The sequence below is a fragment of the Porites lutea genome, chromosome 8 (assembly GCF_958299795.1).
Source record: "Porites lutea chromosome 8, jaPorLute2.1, whole genome shotgun sequence".
Classification (NCBI taxonomy): domain Eukaryota; kingdom Metazoa; phylum Cnidaria; class Anthozoa; order Scleractinia; family Poritidae; genus Porites; species Porites lutea.
Genome location: NC_133208.1, coordinates 32795638 through 32815031, shown reverse-complemented (window position 1 = coordinate 32815031; position 19394 = coordinate 32795638). Strand labels below are relative to the sequence as shown.

At 38.3% G+C, this 19394-nt stretch overlaps 1 protein-coding gene across 2 annotated transcripts; it reads left to right on the top strand.

Moving 5' to 3' along the window:
- Positions 1-2531: 2531 nt before the first annotated feature.
- Positions 2532-17295, top strand: LOC140946953 (uncharacterized). Of its 2 annotated transcripts, none has more exons than XM_073396040.1 (5): positions 2532-2746; positions 11599-11658; positions 12889-13206; positions 14149-14358; positions 15005-17295. In XM_073396040.1, the coding sequence occupies exons 1-5, from the start codon at positions 2600-2602 to the stop codon at positions 15521-15523; spliced, it is 1254 nt and encodes a 417-aa protein (XP_073252141.1). In that variant the 5' UTR covers positions 2532-2599; the 3' UTR covers positions 15524-17295. The 2 variants fall into 2 exon arrangements, with proteins under 2 accessions (XP_073252141.1, XP_073252140.1); XM_073396039.1 differs by lacking the exon at positions 2532-2746 and adding an exon at positions 8926-9165.
- The last annotated feature ends 2099 nt before the right edge of the window (positions 17296-19394 follow it).

Sequence of the window (19394 nt, the reverse complement as noted above, 5' to 3'; positions counted from 1 at the left end):
ATGATGGTCTCTAAATACAGCGATCTAGCAGACCCAATACTGGCAGACAACTGGCTGGTATGACATGAGGGCCAATAACTAAGGGTAACCTTTCGTGCTTGCGCGGCAGGAAAGGTCTACAATCAGGGGCACCCAAAGACAATGTTTGGAAAATATCTGTCGGAAGACGATTTGATATCTAAACTTTCCGGAACATTTGTTGTTAAATTTCTTGCTTGCGTGCCTCCCCTAAGATTCTCGAACCCCCCCCCCCTCCCCCCCCCCCCCAAAAAAAATGGTAGAATTGACCATTTTTAACGGATTTTTACCTTAAAAAGGTCACCTAGAATCTTAGGGAGCCTTTTTTCTGGCTGAAATTTCGAAAAGGTAAGTTTTGATCCCTATAATTTTCGGATCACTAGACTTTCAGCTAGGAAATCCGAACAGATAAAAACTTTTTAGGAGATAAAAATATGCCTATGTCTACCATTTAAATAATAAAATACGTTCAACAGTGACATGTTTACGTTTAAGTGGTTTTGAACTATCTTTTCGTTGGGTGCCCCTGTGAAATGAATCTTTGGTGGTGATGCAAGAGCGGGATTTATTTTTGGATCTGCCAACCCTCCAAGACTAATCTATTTTAAGAACGTTACGTGATATATCATAATTCATACGCTCGATCAGCTACTTTTAGCTGACTGTACAATCTCATAATCAGTCTACACTTAAATATACCGCATGTTTCAGTTAGTTGCAGTGAAGCTATCAGGTTATCTCCCAAAATTAAACAAGGCGACATTTGCCCCTTTTAGTGAATAGTATATGAATCCTAAGAAAATAAAACTCCCATGTCGAGAAAAATAATAAAACTTTTGCCTACAACCGGAACTCTGATCACTATATTAAAAATACTGTACGTGAGTTTGGAAGCACTTCGACTTTTAAAGTGACATTATAAGAATGCTATCTCGCTTTAGGAGAGTGTTATCACTTGGTTATACAGTATGACTCCATTCCAAAGCCCGACTCAAACTAATTAAACCAGTGGCGCCTTTCCCTTAACAATTTTTGCAGATGCTTAACAGACTTTATTCATCAAGATTGCAACTATTTTGTTGTAAAGTCTTTGTAATATAGTTACCAATTTTATAATCTTTCGGTAATATCAAGGCTAATGAATTATAAGAATAGAACGAGTATGTCCTTATTAAAAGCTATTTATCGTAAACGACTTTTCGTGTATATCTGCCTTAATTGAAATCACTTAGTCTGCATTCATCTCTTCTTAGTTCATGTCGAACCAAATCGGCCCTACATTTATATCGACCAAAGTGTTAAACTGCGACAAGATGACTCCTTAACGGGTATTGAAATGGGCAAATGTCAGTCTCTCTTTTACTTCTCTCATAGCGGCCGTGATGAAAGTAGTGAACATAGCAAAGAACTCAGATTTGTAAAATTCCTCGCTATAACAAATTACGTGTTCTAAGAAATTTTGACGTAAGCCTCCTGTAAAACAATATACGTAAGCAGCTTATAATGGTTTTCTACTGCTGATATTGTTTTTGAAATTAAAAAAATATATATAAAATTGTATAAGAGGGTTACTCTTATTATGAAAACGATTTCCTGATATTGATCAGCTGGGCGCCATGATCAATATATTAGGAAGTTATCTTAGGTGAAATTGTTCAAGCAAACCTTGACCTCGTGCCGGTTTCTGGTGCTATGGAGAATATTCTATCCAACGGCAATGGGCAGTCCCAGCATTCCACTCCAGTAAACACAATGAAATCCAAGCTAAAATTACGAAAAGAAATGTGGCAAAGATCTAGTTACAAAGACTATTCTCAAAGTTATCATCGTCATTGCTTTTACTGCTAAAAGTCTGGGAGCAAGTGCAATACCGTCTGCACTATCTCCCGTGCATCCATGGCACCTGTCGATACTGTAGCGACAATGACTCCGCTTACTCCTGAGAAATTCGGTTCAAGGGGGAGGGCAGGGGCGGATCTAGGGGGAGGGTGCAGGGGGTGCGCACCCCCCCCCCCCCCGGGATGACCTGCGGCTTTCTGATTAACACTGTGCAGTCGCTTCACAGTCATACAAAATCTGCTGTATCGTTAAATATGTATTCTCAGCAGTTCACATTATGTTATTTCCTAGTCAAAAGCCCTCTTTTTCGTATTCACTTTTAAAATTTTTTACGTCATCAGTCAGTTAGTGGTGCACCCCCTCCTAACAAAAATCCTGTATCCGCCCCTGGAGGGGGCAGTGTAATGTATGCTGTCTAAATCCTTTTCCCTGGCCCTATTTCAGACCCAAACATAATAAATTACTAACCTTGCTTCTCAAATTTTAAGTGATAAAAAAACGCACCAAATTCCAGATCAACGTCAGATTTTAAAAACGGTTAAACCCAATTCTCAAATTACACAGACGAGTACCGCCCCCATTGACCCAATGACACGCCGGACCTAGAAAACAGTGCAACATTCATTCAGATGAAATGTTCGTGACTTTTCTCATGATAAGACGCTCAGTGCTTCTCGGCTGTGAGTATCGCAAGAGGACAACGTAGTTGTATTGCGATATCTCACTCGGCCTTGTTTGTGTGATGGTGTCGAGGGTGAAATTGCTGCAAGTGCTGTCCCTAAGTCAAATTGTCCTTGGAATTGTTGCCCTCTTCACAGGGATATCTTCTGTGAATGTCACGACCTACTACAACGGAACGTTCGGAATGGGAATATGGCTTGGTGTTTGGGTATGTAACGATCTGTAACCATGTCATAGTTACGATTATCAACACAGCTGCCTATCATTCTCTGATGTATAATGACGGCTTCACGCAAAATTAAGGTTAACTGCTCACCATTACGTTAAAACAACAAGAAGTAAGAGCACATGAGTTCAGAGTTTATATAGGAAAGGACTCTCATAACAAGGGCCTTGAGGAAAGTATTTTTCTCCGACTAAAACTAATTGATGTTTTCTTTCAACAGGCCTAGAAGCTAGAAAATTCGATTTTAACTATTTGTAACAAAAACTGAAAACAGATTATTGGGGACATAAACGATACAAGAACTAGTTGTATATTGCCTTCTGATTAATACGAGCTACAGCTTTATCGACGTAATCTTTATCTCGTCTATCTTAAACCTAAACCCTTTAGTAAAAGGGGTTACATCACGCTATTTGCTGTCTTTTAACCTCTTAAATCCCAATATCCACATGCAAATTCTCTAAACTGGTCTCTATACATTTTTATAAAGAATAAGTTGAGAGAATTTGATAAAAGATCAGAGCATTTCACCTAAGGTGATTATTATAATAATTCTCACAAACTTTTTCTTGATTGTATATTGATATTGTTTGGGAGAAAATTGATGTTTGTCAATCTTAAACTTGACCTCGCATCAAATATTGAATCAGTTCCAAAAATAATGGTCCAGTTTTGTTTTCTCGGACTATAGTAGGCATTAAAACTGTTTTCGGTCGTCCGTTGCAACGTGGCAAGGCCCAAAGGATGGACATGGATTGAAACTTGAAAAAGTTGGGCTAACTTTTTCAATGAGTTTTAATGCTGTGTCCACAAAAATCACCAAGAAATTATTATGGTTAGTGCTCCCTGATGAAATTTGATTGATGTCTTTTCCATAATCCTACGACGACGACTTCAAGAAAACAATAGGTTTGATGATCAAAACAACTGCTCTGCACGTGCATCACGCTTTTTAGTACATTTCTTTGACGTCCACTGCACGACTACGACGTGAAACCTCCTAATTTGACGTTTTATGGAGGACGTGGACATACTACGACGAATTTCCCTTCATCTTTTTGAGCCTGAATAAAATCCTTAAAAATTCAACTCCAAGAAAATATAAGCGCTATATAAATATTCTATTATATATTTTATTATTATAAAAGTCGCCTGCATTTGACATATTGAACGGATCCAAATAGATACGATTAAGTTTGAAAGAACGCAAATTCATTTTTTTACCGACTGCCGTCGTCGTCGTCTTTGCTTAAGGTCCCTAATGATACAGCCGGGGCATTGAATGTGCAAATGAAGTCTGTTTTGAAAATGGTCTCCTGTTGGTCTCCTGATTCAAGGGCGGTTTATATTCTATATTTAATATAAAAGACAAAATGGACAAAATCATGCAATAGCCACGTGACTAGGCTAGAGTGCAATAATTTCATGGATGAGATGATTTAGATGGCTTATTTGTAGGGACAACAGCAAAGCAAATACTTAGCAAAAAAATCTTAAGTCAAACCCCGTTAATACCGACCCCCCGGAGGGCCGGGGCTATAGGAAGTGTCCATACTGTCAAGCCCCGAATTACGGACATCCGTTTAATATATACGGACACCTCCTTATTGCGCATTTGAATATTTTATGGAATTTGCGCATTATAAATGTTTTATTATTATTATGATGATAATTGTTATTAGTAGTTTTTAGATGGTCATTTTACGACAATTCTCTTTCGTACACAAGAAGAATGTACAAAGGGTATATATTTTAATATTCATTTATAAAAAATATATATTATTATTATTATTATTATTATTATTATTATTATTATTATTATTATTATTATTACGGATAGTTTGCTTTGAGTCCCTGGGGAAAAAAGCCCTTACATTTTCTCTAAATTCAACCCGCTTAATACGGACATCCCACTGATACGGACACTTTCTATGGCCCCTTCGGTGTCCGTATTAACGGGGTGTCCGAGAAAATGTAAGAGCTTTATTTCCCCAGGGGCAAAGCAAACTGTCTTTAATATTGAGGTGTCTGTGTACTAAGTGGGTGTCCGTAAAGCGGGGTTTTACTGTACTGTGTATAAAAGGTTAGGGATTGGACATCAGGGCGGAGCCTCCCAAAATAAAAGTTTGTTGAGCACCTCTCCCCCCTGCTTTATGAGCTATTTTTAGCTATAAAGTGGATATACTTTGTTTATCATCTTTTCAAAACACTCCACTGTTATCCTGCAGCTAGGTGGCTGTGAATGAATGCGTGGAATGCAATAAAATTACCTATGAAATGGGATCTCGAGAGAGTGAACATACTTCCGTGTCTGGTGAATGGGGCTGAATGGAGGATGACCGGATAAAACACACAAGGATTGCTTATTGATAGGTTTGACCGTACCGCGGCCACGGAAATGCGAACGCCAGGGAGCAAAAGTGAGCCATTCTTACCGAAGTTTGGGATTAGTCAAGCGCGAAATGAGCTCTTTACAACAGATAAATCATTCCATTTAACTCTGCTGGATACTGGCCAAGTTTGGCCCTTTCATACTGAGAATTGACAACAACGATAGGGGAAGTTGAAAGGGCACGTAAAAAACAGACGTTTTTTTTATTTTTTCTTATAATTTTTTTAAAATGGATGAACACTAGTGAGCAGCACAAAGCACTAGGGAAGAGGGAACACCCTCGAACCGTTTTTTTTTTTCGTGGCCTTTCAACGCACATTTTGATAAACTTTGTGAAAATCATCGAACTCTTGCATTGGATAGTATTTTCCAATTTTTTATAACAGTGACAAGGGAAAGTAACTGTGAGGTTCAAGTGAACTACTCTGTTGAGTACGTAGGAATGTGTGAACTAATTACCACGGTCACTGCTTCACTGCTTCACCATGCATGGAAATAGGGCGGATTGGGGCCCGTTTCCCAGTCAAAAGTCCTGATGATAAACGGGTCCAAACACTGTTGTTTGTATTGAAGACCGAGATTTCAAAAGTTTTGCTGATATTATGACACAACTTTTACTTAGCAAACAGTCAAGTTAACAAACTGGACTGGTTTGTTAGCTAGGCGCGCTTTGGTTCTTTAGATTTTGATTTGAATATCAAACTTTGGTTTTGGGCCCGAAAAGTTACCGAGACTTTCAAGAAATGGCCCCCTGGTGTGCACACCAACAAAAGCAACAATAATCTTTATTTGCATGACTGTAACAAAATGTTACAATGTTGCAAAAGGAACTTAAAATTTATTATCAATTCGTTAATAAGGCCTCTAGCTTGGCGTGACATAATCCTTGAGCTAATACCTCTGTCTACAGGAAAACGGTAAAGGTTTATCAAGCCATTTAAATCACTCTTCTAAAACTTTTCAAAATACATCAAAATAGATAATTTTTATTACTTTGTGTTCTGTGTGGTACGGTTGCGATTACGATGACGCCCATGATTACATAATGATACTTTAAAATGTATCAAGCTTTCCATACCCCTAGAAAACTCGAGCGGGATTAACGTTATGCCGCGTCTGAAACCCTCCGGCCCTCTTCTAAACGAAAGAATATGATTTCATACTCGAGTTCAGACACTTTAGTAGAAAGCACAAAGCCTTAACCAATTTTAGACCAAAAAAAGCTCAAAATCATACCTTACGTAACATATTAAAATAAGAGAATACCCCCTGGCCAGGACAGGCTGGAGAACAATGAAGCATTCCTGTTCAAATATGAATTGTCTTTTAATCGTACTACATCTCTCAGTGTTTTTCGATATCCAACCTTGCTTGTGTGATGGCAACGAAGATGGCATTGTTGCAAGTGCTCTGCTTTAGCCAGGTTTTCCTTGGATTTTGTGCCATATTTACAGGGATATCTACGATAAATGTCACGGATTACTATAGTGGAGTGTTTGCAATGGGCATATGGCTGGGTGTTTGGGTATGTAACCATACATGTTATAGCAGTTACGATTATCATTCAGTAGTATGATCATTACCCAGATAGTTTCTAAGCTTTAGCGTAAAGGTTTGTTATCTTGGCTGCTAATCAGTGGTTGCTTTGAAAAGGCATCAGAGTATCAGTCTCAAACGGCAGCCAGTTCAGTCGGGTAGACAGGGCGCATATATCTAATAGCATGATAGGCCTTGTCGAGTCTATTTTTTCCACATTGACTTTATGATCCTTAAGAGATGTCATGCATTTTATAAAATATTTTAATCAACTGGTCTAGGATATAATTTGATTTCCAAATTGAACTGGTAAACAGCTTCTCCATGAAGGGTTACATCACTGAAAAAAATTGCTTTCCACAAGGTGTTCTCAGAATGAGGTCAAAAAGAGATTTTGATCTCTCTTTCTCCCCTGTCTAAAATTTTGGCTACTTTATTTTCTTCACGGGTCGTCATGTTACCTTTATTACTTTCTCGTCAAGCAAAGACGTTGCGACCCTGGCGTGAAGGTGCACAAAGAAAAAGGAACAGAGTAGCACTTCCAAATGCAAAATTATGAAATCATTTAGGAGTCTTTGCACAATTGCTTAATTTGCGATCACAACTGCCACTGAGGCGATAATCTTTACTTTACCTTATTTTACGTTCGAAGGGGTGTGATGTATATCCACCACTTAAAGAAAAGGTCCCCATGATCAGACATTTTAACGATAAATATTCAGAAAACCTAATCCGAGTGGTTGCTGAATTATGCCTATTCCCCTTCAGGCAGTTGGTCTCAAGGTTTTGCTTACTAAAATACGCCCTTCTCTCTTTACACTGTCAAATTCTTTCAGCCTTTGGTAGAGGTCAATTCTTAGCTAGGGACGGTAAACAAGTTTAGGAAGAGGTGTGTTTTGATAGTAAGTTGTGCTGGCTGCTGTTAGGGTTTCTGTTGGGGTTTTTCAGTAATATTTTAACTTATAGATTACAATAGTTTATTTTTGAATACAGCGACTTTCTGTGTTGTTCAAGATTGTTTCACCAGAGCTTTATAAGCAAACTGAAAAAACTAAACCGGCACTGTAGCAACAACAACAACTCTGCACGTGCATCACCAATTTTAGGGCATTTCTTTCCCTCAGCGCACGTGTGTACCACGTGAAGTTTCCAAATCGAACCATCTGTGACGAAAGTGACGAAAAATCTGTACATTTGAAAACTTCACGTGATAGGCACGACAAAGAGACGGACAGATTCACGTGATTCACGTGCAGAGTTGTTGTTGCTGCTTTTTTTTTCGTCTGTGTGTCACGTGTGCTAATAAAAACGGCTTATTCAAAGACCCGGAACACCCGAACACCCGGGACCACTCCCCAAAAAAACCACGATAATAAGCCATAGCTAATCATGGTAAAACATAAGTCAAATAAAAGACCAAAAAAACCCTAACAGCAACAAAGCAGAGAAATGTAAAAGAATTTAGGACAATCGTACGTATGTTTGTCAGAAGCACAACTGATCTAACCTACTCTGTAAAATAATTGTTTGTTGCTGCTGTTGTTGTTGTTGTTTAGTCAGGTTTAGTTTTTTTAATTATTTCTGTAGAGTCAAAATCATCACTGTTTGGATGACTCTCTTATTGCCACTATCGTCCCAAATGATACAGGATAAATTGCCATTAAGCGGTGCATTGGAAAATAATGAATCCTGACTAACAGTAAAGGAACGCTTGATGCACGCCGAAGAGGGTCTGCGGGGGAGGCTAGACAAACAGGGCTGTTTCTCTCTCCTCCAGGAAGAGATTCTCGCTGGGTATCCCAATAAAAATCTTCCCATCGAGCCCCGCGAGCTTTCTTTTTCTTTCTCACCAGCCTCCCTACAACTCAAAGAGGCCTCCGGTGCGGAAGAGAGAGGGGCTGTTTTGGGGTTGGCTCATTTCAAAACACAAAAACAGTGTTTCAAAATAGAGACACAACTGGAGAACTCTACATGTTTCATTCAAAGTTCGTACTATTCTCGTGACAGCATAATTTATAAAAATGACAAAGAGGTAAATTCCCCTGAAAGTGAAAGTCGGAAACAAAAGAAGGAACGCCTGATGGCAGGTTTAAAAGAGGTCTATTTAATTGGTGGGCTTGCAGCAGGAATGCAGCCTTCGATAAACGGGGAGGACTGGGCTCCTCAAACCCAAATTAGTTCCGCAGTTGCTTCAACGCCTGCTTCAACACGTACTATTTTTAAAACAACATGGTGATCGGAAGTGTGTCGTGGTTTTGTATTTGCTCGCAATATCTGGCTTTTCTTGCATAGACATACTCCATGTGGATTTTTGTGAGTAGTTCAGATGGCTACAAGTGCGAAAACGCTAAGAGTTCTCTCGCCCTGTCATGTTATTCTTGGCATTCTCGCCATTGTGATAGGAATTGCTTCGATGAATGTCACGGAGTACTACATTGGAGTCTTCGGAATGGGAATTTGGCTTGGCGCTTGGGTATGTAAGCTTATAAAGCGCTACAAATATCCATAACAATGCTATGGAGCTCGTATGACGGCAATGTCTTGAGATTTCTGTGTGTCGACCTCCAAGTTGGAGACTATGTTTCCATGATGCTTCCTATATTAAGCATATGTTTGATCTGAAAATTCATGCATAGTCATCTGATTGTGCTGAGACAGAATCATAAAGACGATCTCATAGTTGTTATTTAGGCACGGACTCTACATCTTGTGCGTACTTTTAGCTTCTTTTTCCGGTTGTTAAAATATACGCTTATAAAGCACTTTGATCATCTTTCAACACGAATTTAAGCTTGATCTTTATAAATTTATCCAAAACTCCAAATTTTGTTCCGTGATTCAGCAGTGTTTTTGTTTTTGTTAAATTCACGTTTGGCTTGAAGTATTGTCAAAATTAGCCTTGAATATCACCCACAGAGAACACAACGCTACAGCTAGCTTCTTTTGTTTTTGAACAGCTGTAGTTTTTGCTTGAAAAGTTATAGTTGCTTTTTTTATTACATTGCTTCAACATGGTAAGGCCTTTGAAAATATGTGTAAGCTTATCTTTAGTTGATGTCAAGTTCAGTTTTGAATCCTTCTATTATTCAGCCACAAATACTTGATTTTGAGGTAACGCCATGCAAAATTGGAAACAATAATTTAACTTATGCATGTTACGTCAAACCCTTCAGTTTGTTTCAGTCACGTAGAACATTGAACCCAATATTTTGCAAAACTGTTACAATATTTCCCCTGACAGGTTGACCTGTCTACTTGTAGCATTCCTCTCTTACATACATGACAGTAAAGGTGCAATTTCACAATGTTAGCTGGTGATCAGTTAGAGGAACTTGCTGGCTTGGAATTTTTTAAATTCATTTACAGTGAGGTTCATATTTATCGTGAATAATTTATAAATATTTTTGAGCCACCAAAAAATGTATACATAAAATGTACACTGTTTACGTGTTTTTTTTATTATTACTTTGTATTTTTTGTTATGTTTTCTGTAACTTAATTCAGTCGAGTTCACCTTGCAGAACTTTCAGAACAAAGCGTACTGACAGTTTTTGTAATTTTTTTAAAAGCAGTGCCCAGAACTGCAAGTTTTCTCACAATCCTATCTGCAACTTGTCACAGGGGCCAAACTTTACAGTCTTCATGAATGAGCATCATATACAAACAATATAATATCTCCATTGGTTTACATGATAATTAACTCAAATATTTTCATGCAAGTTAAGCTGTTTGGTGAAGCGTTAATGTCAAACTCTATAAATTACAGGTTCATTAATCTCTTATAATTGCAGCTGAAATTAAAAATGTTCTTCAAAGTGAAGTGACTGCAATTGGTTGCCATGGAATTGCAGTATTAATATCTAAACAAATAAATGGGATTTAGGTGTATATTAGCTTGTTATGTGCAGTTTTGACCTAGTACGACTGCAGTCTATATTATGTAATTTTCTACTGACGTCACAGTATTACTCAAGGTTGACCACAAAAACCAAAACAATAGTTTATTTATTTATTTATTTTAAACCAATGTGTTGTTGTTTCCTTCATTTTGCCTGCCCATGTTAAGAGAATCATTAATTTTAATGAAAAGCAGGTCAAGCAGTCAAGATATTAGCATATATTACTTTTCTCATCAAATGTGGTTTGCCATAAAATAGAACTTAACAAAGCAATTTAATGTGCTCTTATGTTACTTGAGGGTAATGATAAATACACACTTTAAGGACATGCTTTTCATAATTCATTGAAAATGTTGAGGAAAATTCAGTTCAAAAAATAAAGAATTAATTTGATCATCTTTGTGAAAAGTTTTTCGGAAAGCAATTTTTTATAGAGGTTGTTTGATATTTACTGGCCTGCTTTTTCAAAGAAATACACTGTGCATGTTTCTATGTGTATGTAAGAACTGCATCAAATTTAGTACACTTTTTATATTAAGTACAGAAAATGGTTCAAGTTTTGAACTTTTTGATACTGCAACTATGGAAATCATTGGCTTTACTTCAGAAACAATCCTTTGCATCAGTGATGCAAACAGCCTTAATTAATTGGGCAGTTTCCTTCCATACTTTTTCTGGGATCATGAAATGCTCACTCTGTATTGGATTCTTTTTTGTGGTGGCACAAAAATCAATCCAGTATTGTAGTGTGGAAACATGCAGTGTGTTCTCCATCTCTGCTTGCCTTCCTCCCTTTGGGGTCATCCACTAGATTAGCCTTTGCTAATTGGATGACTTCAACTCGCTCTCTACTTGATGTTACTATGATTTTTATTCCTTATTTAAATTGTATTAATTGTCCATGTAAATTTAATCTGTATTTTCATAGAAGTATGTTGAATTGAGCAAGTTAAATAAATCATCTATCTATCTATCTTGTATGTATTTTTATATTTTTTTTTTTTCAGATTCTTCTGACAGGTCTGGCTGGGATGGCAAGTGCAGCGAAGCCAGGGAATTATTGCAGGGTAAAACATTAATTACACATGACTGTATAGATTCAAGTAATATATGAGCAGGCACTCAAGGCTTACATGACTATATAGGAAGATTGTATCGTAAATGATCAATTAATTGCCTTGGTGCTTATTTCATTTTCCCTGTTACGGGTGGGGCGCTTATACAAGAGAGGCGCTTATTTCAGCCACAGTTCATGCCATTTTGGATGTTCACATGGTATCAGATCGATTTCTGTGCTGGCAGTGTGAACATCACAGCCTAATTACTGTCATGACTTTGTGCGCCAATAAGCAGGAATATCATAAGAAGAAATTGGATCTGGTACTGTAGGGGTCATTTTGTTTTCTTTCCCCTGCTAGCACCTTTTATCCACCTTAGCCCTGCATACTCTTGTAAATGTCAGGTCAAATTTCACTGCAGAGCCCAAAGAAGGTGGAACACTTTAGATCTCCAGAAAATTGACTGTTCATGCAGTGGTCCACTTCAGGAAAAAACTTTATACACGTGCAGTCTACTCTCTCTCACCTCTGTAAAGCAGACACTCAGAGATGGTCCCTCCCTTTCTTTACTCCCTTTATTTGACTCTGTGTAAGACGGACATCTGTCGAAGACGGACACATACTGCAGGTCCCCAAGGCATCCGTCTCAGAAAGAGTTGACTGTATTTACCCTGCTTTATGGACACTCGCTTAATACAGACACCTTGTTATTATTGACGCTTTTCTATTATTTTTCCCTGGGGAGAAAGCCCTTACATTTTCTCTAAATTCAATCCACTTAATACAGACACACCTGTTAATCCGGACAACGGACACTTGTTTCTTACCCAATCAACCTCACTAATGCGAACACATCATTATCAACCTTCTGCAGTAACAGATCTTGCCTTTCCGAATGCAAAATAATCCTTCAGTTTACAGCCTTTCAATGTTCCCAATGCTACAATACACCAGATAGGATGATTTGTAGTTGTCAATTTGAGACTATTTTGGCATCCTTCAAGTTAAGCAGAGAATTGTTTATAAGAAATATATAGATGAGAGATTTTTGAGTGCTTCTGTGGATTTAGTCCACAGAATAGCAGCTTTGAGAAAGTAATGTTCTCTTTCATTGGAGCTTACTCAGGCCTTTTGGTAAAGCTTGTAAATAAATATTTAAAGAAAGAAATGAATAAAAGTTGGATGTAACACAAAATACTGTAAGATTGATAATGCAAGTTTTACCTCCACTCTTCACAGATTGGCACATTCCTGGGCTGCTGTGTGGTTGCCATTGTTATCCTAACGATTTGCTCCATTTTAATTGGCACTGTGGTCTTGAAGCATTTCCAGTTTGAGTCGTCTGTGACCCGTGATTATTACAAGGGCAAAGGTGTCTTTGGCAGAGAGAATCATGAAGATTACTATAAACCAGACCAGTACTTTGTGGACAGAAATAAAGAAGGCAGGGTTGGATTAGCCGTCTACAGTTGTCTGCTCGTCGTCATCATAGTCGACGTTCTATTAAATGCAGTGTCAGTGTATGTTTGCCGTGATCTTGCTTCCAGCAATGGACAGGTAATATTAGCAGTTTACTCATTGGGGAAATATCTTGTTAATAGTTAGGAGATACATGTACTGTGTATGTCACAATTTCTAAAACACAGAGGAATCTTAGAGTACATGTAACCTGAAAAATAGTTTAGTTCTATTTGAAATTACTCTGCGGCTATACATAAACTGCAAGTGTATGTCTTTGGCATTCTATGACCAGGATGCCAGCAGATTGCAAATTGAGAACCTGGGTCAACCATTTCAAGTTAAATTCCTGTGCATGACCAAAACTGATAATGCTTTGTTTTCTCTTTAGTTCAATCATCTGATATACTCCTTCTTTTAGAGTATGAAGAACGATGACTGAGTGTGCTTAGTTCAAATTTCAGTTCAGCTTTGACAAAAAATATAGAACTCACCATGACACAAACCCTTGAATTGCCAATTTACTAAAACTTTTACAAGTGCAATTTACAATACAGTATATCTGTTGTTTTCAGACGCTAACACAATGGCTACACTCGTAAATTGCACTTGTAATTATTGACCCCTGGATCTACATTTTTGATAAAAAGTGAGGGCCATGAGACACTTTTGTCTTGTGTATTTATTTGTAGCAGGTGACCTGTGCTCTGACCTGTATTCAGTACCAACAGGCCTAAAACAGTGTGGTTTTAGTTATCTACATTGTACATGTACACCATGAAAAAAGTTCGCAACATATCAGTTGTGGCTCAATTTTATCCTTGGTTTAATTCTATTTCCGTTTGTTTGAAAGTCATTATCATACATTTCTATGCCCCAAAACAAAGGAAAATAAAATTTAAACCAAGGATAAAATTTAACCACAACATATCCACCACTTGGTAGGAAGGGGTGTGGTCATGATTCTTGTATAAACTCTGTTCAGTTTTCAGATGATTTTCTCCTAAAATATGCTGTCCTTTTTTTTTACCATGACTGTAGGCGACCAATGCGGGACAAAACAATCGCCGTACCAGGTCCGCAGCATCAGGCCGAGGCCATATAAGTAGTGGTACAATTCCTGTTGCGGAGCTTGGACTGACCAGGCAGACCTGGGCCGAGCTAGTGTTTCCAGGAACACCTGGGACGATACAGCCGATTCATTTGATCCAGAACTCAGATTTTCAATTTTATACTCCCTATAAATTACCGGTAAGTTTCGTCAACTTGACCTAGGCCTCCCTCCCTTTTTTACTTTTCTTTTAGGGTCAAATTTGTCTCGTGATTTTGGGTGAGTCAGTCGGTCGTGATCAGATGGGAAAAAATATTGTTGCAAGAAGTTTGGGAATAGGAGGGACTTGAACTGTGGGATTTGAGCTGTAGAAGAAAGTGTGTCGTTTTCTCAGTTATTAAAGTTAAAAGTAGTAGCTAGTGATACGTAATCCTGTTACAATGCTTGAATTTTTCAGATTAAAAGAATCAATTAGAACGTATGTAATAATAACTACATTGTTACTTTTTTTGAGAATGCCAAAAATTAGTTTCAATCGGACAACGCTGAATGGAGGAAAAAAAGGGCAATGGCCTTAACCCAAGATCTGAGTAGTTATTCTTGGCTGCTATGCATTTTATTGTGCATTAGTTGAGAGAATTTGGAGTTATATCAATATGGCATCCCTTAGCTGGTACATTTTCCCATTCTTACCACCTATGTGTTGGACAATGCATAGGATATAAAAAGGAGAAGTTATATGCCGATCACTTCTGGGAGTTAAAGGGTTACACTTAAGAAATAACATGTTTTTCGGCATTGTGCTTGCAAGTCAGCATAATTTTTGTTTGTTCGTTTTTTTCTCAGAATTACGCTGAACTGTACCCTGATGGACTCACTAATCCCACAGTCGCCCCGAATGAGCAGACACTGGTAACTAATGTCCCGGATGAACCACCACCGGAATACACCCCGACAGCAGATGCTACGTCACTTCCTGTTTTCTCGTCAACGGAATCACAGGAACGTTCCGAGATAACAGAACCGGCTTTATCGCAACATACGGGAGCTTCCACCCCAGTTTTGTCGCTTCATCCGGGAGATTTAGAAGCTCCGGTGTCAGTAGGCTCAACACCATCGACAAGTTTAGACAATAACACAACAATTGTTCAAATAAGTTCATTGCGTCCTACTTCAGTAATAACAGATGTATCCATGCGAGGTAGTCAAATCTCTGAGGATAGTCATTCGTCAGGATCGCTGCCAAATTTGGTAGAAACGGATGAATCAGAGGACTTAGATGGAACTTTATCAGTTGAGTCACAAAACAGACAAAGTGAAGCTATGAACTCTGAAAGATCTTCTGAAGTGTCAGAAACAAGATAGCCAAAGGTGATCAATATGCGGTAAATGTATATATAAGCATAAATGGGCTCGCACTCAGGGTAATTTAGAAGGGGGGTGAATAGCGGTATGCAAACCCGCCGATCCGTCATGATTTATTAACCAAATCCGCCGTTAAATTTCGCCCTGAATCCGAAATTCGGGCAAAAATAATTTAATTACATGCAAAGTCCAATATCCGGGCCCCAATAATGGATGAATCTGCAATCCGCTGCAATTGCAGGATCCGGAAATCCGTTAAAATCTCGCTTTGAATCCGAAATCCGGTGAAAAATATTTGGAAATCCGCCAATCCGTTTTCCTATTCACCCCCCTCATTTAGCCAGTAGTTCACTACCACGAGTACCCCAAACTGAAACTATACAGAAAAAAAAATGGTATTATTCTAAAGTACTGCTCAGTAGCTTTAAGGTAAATGATAAAACAACTACATTGTCTGTCATTAATTAGCTTATCTCTTAGTGGCCCTTTTTTCGTAAACTTCTTTATGATCGTGGGGCCTGTTGCACAACAATTCTTGATACAGTGAGTTAAGACTTGATTTCAATTTGTAAACGGTGCAAATGGTGATTTAGAAATAATTCAGGAAATTATTCAGGAGCATTCGTTTGTAACGCAGCCGAAAATTTCGACAGAAAAAACTTGGGTAGCTTGTTTGATGATGCCACAGTGCCAGCAGGAGACAATGATTGATAACAAGTAAGCGCGAGTTTAGGTTGCGGAAAAAAAGGTAATTTTCTTTAAGATGTGTGTCATCGTTGGTTATAGTACATATTATAGGTTTTTTAAATAATTCCACATACGTTCGTGTTCGTCATTCGTTTTGATATTATAGGAATTTATAATCACGTTTACGGGAAACGACAAGATGATAACCTCTCAAATTAGGAAACATACTAAATAGTGTGCTAAATAATCCTTATGATTGAACCTGATTTGAAAGCACTAATATTTTACTTTGGTAAGAACTGACGTTTCCCATTTGTCGTAAATGTCATTCTTAAACTCGACTGACATTTTAAATGAAATACTCCAAATAGGTGAACTCGCGAGCCCGGCTTTGCTTTTGGATAAAATGAGGCTTACATCCGATCACGAAATTTGTCAGTTTAAGTTTTATTGTAGTATTGTATTTCTAGTAAAGCAAGGTATTAAAGGGATATATTATTTGGAAAGAAACTGCGAATTTACGCTTAAAAATATTTTATTCATGTCATGAAAAAGGTTAAAACTGAGGCCAGGCTTAATACCAGACGGCTGGCTTTTTATCGTCATTTATAGTATAATTTTGAATATATTTTTTACTTCATTGAAAAGGACAAAATAGTTTTATATATTGCTATGGGAAAAGACAGCCTCGGTGCGGTTAACCCGTAATTAGCAGAGTCATTGCAATTTTTGATATAGATATAAGACGTAAGGCCCGGCTCAAACGTCGCATTTAACATTTGGCGAATATAATGCTAACGAGGAAAATATAATGTTCACGCGTATTTACAGTTGTAATGCGACGTTTGAAACAGGCCTTCACTCCTACTGTAGTTCCGCAGAGGCCTTTTTGTGTCGCAGGGAGGCCGGGAAAAGCGCGCTTAATAATTTTACTATTATTAGTAGTAGTAGTAATAGTAGTAGTATTGTATTTTTATTGGAATCCCTAGCGGGAAAATCTACGGAGCTGAGAGAACTGGGCCTAAGAAACCCTATACCTTAAAACCATAGGAGACTAAGTGTAATAAAGAAGAATTTAATCATAACTGGATTTGTATTGTCATTTACATCTTTTCACACTCACAAGTTTTTCATAGAGGCCAGCCTCGTACCCAGGCCTGTTCGCGCTATCCGAGTGACCAGAGGAGGCTTGGAACCGAGCGCGAGGCGTCCTAGTCGAATTTTCCCGACAAACTTGATAGGTGACGTCAGCCGTGACGTCACATCCAAAATCGCCGAGGACGACTGGGAACGAGGCTGCAAAGAGGCTATACTGACGCAAAATAGAGAATTGGTTATGTTCACACTAAACACCGCGGCAAAACGCAATGCGCATGAGCACAAAATTTGACATCCGGTCAGCTTTTTATTTCCGGTCTAGTATATAAACCAATTGCGTAAGCATAACATCGCCGTCGTACCAAGTTTAAAAGCAAAAAGGGCGAAACAGACAAAAAAGGGGGCGAAAAAAATCACTTCATTCGAAAGCTTACATATTTTTCTAGTGTCAAACTTTTGCACCACATGGTTATCTGTTTGCACCAACGGTGAAAATGATGTTTAAAGTTTGCAGGTCGCGAGCGCTCGACATGACGACTTTGTTTTTACTGGCTTTCTTGCATGCCTCTGGTTTGGCATAAGTTAATTTGGGAGAAGGCGACAACTAAGAAAAGAATAACAATACTTATGAAAGAAACCAAAATAAAGACGTCATCATTATCATTAACACTAAAACCAGGAATTAAAATTTTAGTCCGTTTAATAACTTTTTTATTATCAGAGAAAACAAGAACTCAAAACAAAAGATGGGCGAGATTTAATAACAACTTCGACTTTGACGACTGCAGTCACGAACACTCGGAGTTTTCAGTGCCGGGAAACTAAACATGCCTATAAATGACTTTCATTCATGAAAATGCCTATTTAATTCTTTTACATGGTTGTTCTTTAGTTGAAGACTTCAATAATTTCAGACTGTGTGGCTCGGCTGCGTCTCATGCAAACACGAAACTTCCATCTGCTAAAGATATTGCATGAAAAGTTCGACTTCTAAAAGCCATCGAACCAGCTCTCGCTCTCTGATTCTGAGAATGAAAAAGTAAATAGAGTTGTCAACTTGCTGCCAACCTCAACAGTATAATTAAGCTTATGTTTCATGGCAATCAACTCAGAGGAGTTTCGTTTCAAAACAAGGTAAAACTCACTGGTGAAAAAAAAAATAAAAAAGCGATTGTGTGTTGTGGTTTCCCAAATAAAGCTCGAATCGGCTTTAAGACATGTAGACTGAGAAACTGAAGAACTGAAAATTAGAACTAAAATACGCAAGCTTGCAATGATAACTTTTTATGTCTTAGTTTCAGCCAGGTTAAGTGAAAAATAACAGTCAAAAACTTTGTTTTCGTGAATGAAAATCAGTTTACCTGACGCTCTAGTCAAAATTACACACTTTGAGTTATTATCACCTTACCTTTTCTGAATCTAATCGACTTATTGTTTCAGTGATCTGTGCCTGGTTATCCATAAAAGCAATTTCAATAACTACAAAATAGTCAAAACACGAGCAGCATGAAGCAGAAGAACTGAACCACAAGCTGCACACAGAATGGTGGTGGCGCGATTTCTGTGAACTGCACCGATCTCGAAAAAGAAGAGTCACCTATCGTAAAGGTAGGTTTTCTGCCACATTTTGGTGGGTGTGTACTGGTATTCGGACCGTCGCGAAAGAAAACAAGTGGGAGCGAGGACTGGAACCCACTGAGGCGGAAGTAAATATTCAGATGTCTCAGGAGTGAGGACTGGAATTTAGAGCAACAAGCCCTCTCGGCCAACCGCGCCGGGGCGATTTTCGATGTGTGGAACGACTTGTGCCGCCCTGGGCCGGCCGTTGCTGTTCATACTATACCGGACCAGGAGCTTATGATAGCCATATCACGGAGTTGCTACGTATGCTTCAGTACTTACTTTGCGTTATCCCTTAAGAAACCCCCCCCCCCCCCCCCCCCCAGGACTAAGTGGTCCCCACGTGCCGTTCGAGAACGTAGTAAAAATAAATTTAGACAAATTAGAAACGAAAGGAAAGTGTTCTAGATTCACTTTGCGAAACAAACGTAGACTCAATCATTGATTAAACAAACTCGTTTATTAG